Genomic DNA, 5,983 nt, shown 5'->3' on the forward strand with positions numbered 1-5,983 from the left:
GGCTACACAGAGAAACCCTGTGTCAAAAAACAAACAAAAGAAACAAAGAACTCACCATTTTTACTCACTGTACCATTTTGGACAAAAGCTTGCAGGTGAATACCCCAATAGCGCTGAACAACAGGGGCCAGGTTGAAAGTTAAAACACTGTTGCACTTAAAGATGACATCCAATGGAACTTGGAATTTCTCAGTATCTTTAACAATAAGAACTCCTATAAAACAAGGTTAACAATGCTACTTCCAGGAAGACAAGAGAAACTGCTAATATATTTATATTAACATAAATACAGGTTCCTTTTTCTTCTAGACCTCGCCATGCTAAAGGTAATAAACCGTGGAGCACTGACAGGAATGACAAATTCAATGTGACTGGAACTGTAGGCAGAAAGGAAGACAAGGAATAAGGAAAGGTTATGAAAGAAAGCAGTAAGACTGGAGGGATGGCTTTGTGGTTACGCGTGCCAGCAGCTAAACCAGAACAAGCAAATTCAGTTCCAAAAACCCATTAGGTTGCTAACAAATCCTTGTAACTCCAGTCCCGTGGGGATATCATACCTCTTCTGGCCCCTGTGGGCAGTAGGCATACACATGATGCACAGGCATACATGTAGGCAAAACACCATACACATAAAATAAAGTTAAAATAATAAAGAATCATGTTTTAAAGAAAGAAGATATTTGTAGGTGGTGTTACTCTGAAACTTCCAAGGATAGTATGAGCTTGAGTGACAATGGAGGACTTGCTTCTTCTGTTTTTCATAATATCTGTTGCTATTGTTATTGTTTGGAGTGCATGGACACTGGTGTGCAAGCTGCTTATGAAGAGAACATGTGGGGGCGGAAGGTAAACTGCAGGAGATGGTTCTTTCCTTCTTCACAGGTTCTAGACAGCCAACTCGGATCCTCAGACTTGACAGCAAATACTCCCCCACACAAAGTGATCACATTCTCCCTCCCCCAACCCCCTCCTGGACCTCCCCACCTCCCTACCCACCCAACTTCATGTTCCTTCCTCTCCCTACACCCTCACTCTCAAAATAACCAAGAGCATAGCAATGAGAGCTGAAACAAAGAACAGTAAGACAAAAAATGTCAAAACAAAAGGTGTGCACACACACACAACAACAACAAAAAAAACATAAAGGAGTCCATTTTTGCTGGAGGAAAATGATCTCCATACCCAGCAGGTACCAATCTTAGTTAGAGTGAGCCTTAAGAGAGGAAATAAGGCCTAATTTATTTAAGGAATGTTAATAAATATACAGCCATAGGCAGAGAAAAACTCTGACCATAACTTTAATTACCAGGGGAAACAGAAGGCCAATGGCTGCTTAGGTAAAAAGCGAGATATAGTGAAGGGCAGGAGGAAGAAAACCAAGGGTAAGTTCTAAACGCCTTTCTACAGTAACTAGATTGGACTTAGTGACTGTAAGAAAGTCAGTGTGCTGAGAATGTAGTGCAGTGGGTAGAGTACTGGCCTACAAGCATATCAGAGGCCCCAGGTTCAATACTCACTATCCCATAAAATAAAGTGGTGGAGCCACATAGGCCAGCACTGAAATGCCTTCTGCTCAATAAGTAAAGACGCTGGAGGACTGGGACTTCAAGCTCATGCTTGGCTTCAGCTAGATGCCCATCTGGGCTACATTAAAAGTGATAGAGTCTTCCTCTTTCTAGGGCTGACGAGGTGATTCAAAGAAGTGACTTGGTACACAGGCCTGGTGACTATGTCCCAGTCTGGCATTGGTGACATATGCCTTTAATCCCAGAATTCTGGAGGCAGAGGCAGGCAGATCTCAGTGAGTTCGAGACTAGTTGGTCTATAAAGTGAGTTCAGGACAACCATGGCTGTTACACAGAGAAACTGTCTCAAAAAGACAAAAAAAAATAAAATAAAATAAAAATTAATAAATAAAAATGTAAAACAAATGATTCTACTTCAAGAAATCTTCAGGTAAAAAGTTATGCCACTGTGAACAGAATTTTTACTGGAATGCCTATAGTGAAACTGAAATCATACAGATCTAAGTGGCTTGGTCTCTTGGAGAAGCAAAAAGAATATATTCCCTAACACAGGTCTTCTATGCATCTCCATCAAGTAACAAGGCAGCCACTTAGTGCTGTCATGGCACCCCCTAATGGACATAATTGGGTTTGGGGGATTTTTAAATTTGAATGTTTTCCTAAAATTGTCTTCTTGTTATCAAAAAGGAACAAATGTGAACTTGCTATATAAAGACAGACCTCAAAAAACAATGAGCGGAAGCCAGGCATTGTGGTGCGTGCCTTTAATTCCAGCACTCAGGAAGCAGAGGCAGATGGATCTCTGTGAGTTTGAGGCCAGTCCTAGTCTACATAGATGAGTTCCAGGCAAACCAGAGCTACTTGGTGAGCTTTGTTTCAAAAATAAAACAAACAAAAAATGACAATAGAAAAAGGTTTCTAAACATTTTAGGATTATACTATGAAACTATATAAAAGTTAAAACTATTACCTATGAACACATACAGGAACATTACACCCGGAAGCTATATATAAGGCTGGTTGCCTCTAGCAGGCAGGGAGGAAAACGGAACCAAGGAGTATTTCAAATTTATCAGCAAAGTTTTATTTCCTTAAATAATGAAGCAGCCATTTTAAAATTACATTTATTAGCTCAGGTATACTCCTTTAATCCCAGCACCCAGGAGACAGAGGCCGGCAGATCTCTGTAAATTAGAAACTAATCTGGTCTACATAGGGAATTCCAGCCTAGCCAGGGCTATACAACGAGACTCTAAAATTAAATATATATATATATATATATATATATATATATATATATATATTCTGGGTAATAAGTCTTTATGGATCTGCTTATATTATTCTTTCTGGGTTTTCTATATATATTTTAATCATAAAAACATTTTTTAAGTGGCAGCTTCAAAGTTACTTCAATTATTAAATGCCTAAAAATTAGTATTTCAGAATAGGACAGTGATAGCGCATGCCTTTAATCCCAGCACTCAGAAGACAGAAGCAGGAGGATCTCAGTGAGTTGCAGGCCAGTCTCATCTAGACTGAGTTCCAGGACAGCAAAGGCTACACAAAGAAACCCTGTCTCAGAAAAACAAACAAAGCAAAACAAAACAAAAGTAACATTTCAAAATACTAAATTCAAAGGCAATTCTCTAAAGTGCACAGTGAGGAAAGTATTTTAACTTCAAAAGTTTTGATAAGACAGTCACCGGAAAAGTCCACTTGTGAAGACAAGGAAGGCCGTTAGCATGTTAGTGATTTTATCTAACATGTCTGACTAAAGCCATCTTCCTTTAACAGTTACATCATCCGCTGATTATTATAACAGATTCTGAAGCTGGCTTCTCTGCTTGTAGTCTCCTCACTTCCAAATTAATCCAGCAATATATTCTCTATAAACCATTCTCTCTGCTTTGCTTATATCATTTTCTGGCTTAGAAAAACCTACCATGGTTTCCCTAGTGTCTACCTTCATTATGCTAAAAGCGCTTTCTTGGCTTCCTAGGCCCCTATAATGAGGCCCACTGTACTGAGCCAACAGGCTTTGCCTCCTGCTACACACACACAGCCTGGATTTTAATCAGGCAACTCTCCAATGACTGCTGTACATCCTCTGGCTCCCCCTGGTGGAAGCATCCTGCTCCAGGTCTTCCACTTATATTCCACCATAAGCCTGCAGCTCAGGACCAAGCACCTTTATCCCTCCATCATAAACTGACCTTTCTCATTCTGTCCCCAATCCCTCTTATCTCTCTGCTCCTCATCAGGACTCCTGGTGAGAACACTCAGAAAGCAGGCATTCATCCCACAGATGCAACTACAGAATGCACACTACATTCGGAATTTACTGTGTGCTTTTTGGAGCTTTCCTCACTGGGTTACAAAATATTTATAAACTGTCTTCCCACTTAAACAGGAAATACAAACAAAAACAAAATTCAGAGTGAGCTCCATGCTCTTCATGTCACTTAGGAACACAATTAAGCTTTGTCTCCCACCCCCCACACACACAGATTTCTAAACTTGAAAGTCAAGGACAAATCTTATCCTAGTAATTAAAGATAATGCAACCACGCCCCAGCCAAAGATAAATATCTCAAAAACGCCAATAACCTCTGGCCTCGCCTAGAATTAAAACATGGAGGTTTGATTTTTGAGTAGACGGGGATGGCCTTGGACTGAAGAGCCATGGCTTTAAAGTATGATTTTTCCATCCACGAGTCCAAGGGTGCTATTAATCCCACATCTCAGCACCTGAAGTTGACCTCCCAGTGCTTCTTCAGCCAGAATGGCACACTACGTGTAAGGGAGCTAAGCACTCCAGACATCCTGCTAATCTAGTATCAGTGGGGAGGCTGAAAAGGGAGAGAATTACATCCCTAATAAAATCAGCATACAAACTGAAGATGGAAACACCAAAGATCTCAACCTTCAAGGGCGCTGATTAGGAGGAGTACACACCTCAGGTCAGCCTGGATTGACCAAAAAAACAAAACAAAACAAAACAAAACAAAAACCCTTAAATTCTCCACCACACACACTTTCAGAATATTTGAATGCATAATTGTTTAAGAATGACAAGTCTGGCCTAATCATCTAAGTTGTTCTTGACCTCAAGTTGTCTCAACATAGCAAACATTTAGTTACTATAACTTTTGAAGTAAAGGTTCATCTTTATCGTGAAACGATCTGAAGGTGAGGCATTTCTTCTACACTACTGAACTTGTACACTTTCAAATGAATAAAGAGCTGTCTCACTCTCCACCATCTGGTGAGTGCCCACTACTGAGTTGATAACAATAGTTAAGTGGAGGAATTCTCTATCTCAGTAAACTTGCTGCAAACACTAGCACTTTACTCGTTTACTAAATGTAGAGCCTCTAGGGAAGTCACCAAGCCTCATTCCCTTTATTTACTTCCCAGGGTTGCTATAAATTACACACTCAGTAAAATACTGCATGTGACAATCAGGGTAATCTATGGTATAGAGAAACAATAGTCAGTGTCGAACATGATTCTATGCATGGACTCAGGGCTGAAATGAATAAGGACTTGGTTTTTCATTCCTATTAGGAAGATAGACAGGCATCATAATCATTATTTTAGTTGTTGACACTTTTTGATACTAATGAAAGCAAGAGAATATAAAAACAAATCCAATTATTAAGGTTACCTTTAGCTACAGCACCAGGAAATGTTGTGCTATCATTAGTGTTGTAGGAAAACACGATGTTCTCAATTAAATAATAAGATGCATTCTTGGTAAAATTTACAGTCCAAGAGACAGCGGATCCAATCTGTATCATGATTTTGGCACCATTCTGGTCATCCCCACAACTGCTTCCATTGTGCGTCACCTTGTCAGGTACTGCGATATTTATAGTTTTCTAAAAGATAAAAAAAAGTTTAGGAATGGGTATGAAAAAAACAGACATCAGTAAGCCTGAAGAACCCAGTTGGGTGTACCACTTTTAGCTAAGTCACACTTTCCTCTCAGCCAAGAGGCTCTTTGCTTGGTGTGCTATGAAAGCCAATCTCAGATTCTTTAGCTGCACACAAGTTGTCTGGGCAAGCTCATGTACGTCTAAAGAAGAGAGAAGTTGCCTGGACACTTCTCTAGCTGTGTGTTCATTTCAGCAGAGCTGGGGAGAGAATCCAGGGTCTCATGCACAATGGACAATTTCACAGTTTAGAGACTGTCTTTTTTAAAGTCATGTTATAGACAGGGCTTTAACAAAATGAAAATAAGGCAAAAAGACCAAAGAGACTGACAAAAAGGTAGATAGATACAGCAAACTATTTCTTAGAAGTTGGGAGCTTAAAAAGATGGCTCAGTAGTTAAGAGCATTGGTTACTCATCTGGAGAACCCAGGTTGGATTTACAGAACCCACATTATAGACTCACAATTGTCTGCTATACCCTTTTCTGCCCTCCTCTGACATCAGGCACACAAGTGGTACAC

General features: G+C 39.9%; 1 protein-coding gene across 2 annotated transcripts in view; it reads right to left on the minus strand.

The window, feature by feature from the left end:
• Lamp2 (lysosomal associated membrane protein 2) overlaps positions 1–5,983 on the minus strand; it is a 45,522-nt gene that overhangs the window by 24,583 nt on the left and 14,956 nt on the right. For both annotated transcript variants that reach the window (XM_031353619.1, XM_031353559.1), the window contains exons 3-4: positions 5,194–5,407; positions 56–214 (exon numbers count right to left, since the gene is read on the minus strand). In XM_031353619.1, the coding sequence (XP_031209479.1) occupies positions 56–214; positions 5,194–5,407 (373 nt within the window). The remainder of the gene's footprint in view (positions 1–55; positions 215–5,193; positions 5,408–5,983) is intronic.

The sequence above is a fragment of the Mastomys coucha genome, chromosome X (assembly GCF_008632895.1).
Source record: "Mastomys coucha isolate ucsf_1 chromosome X, UCSF_Mcou_1, whole genome shotgun sequence".
Classification (NCBI taxonomy): Eukaryota; Metazoa; Chordata; class Mammalia; order Rodentia; family Muridae; genus Mastomys; species Mastomys coucha.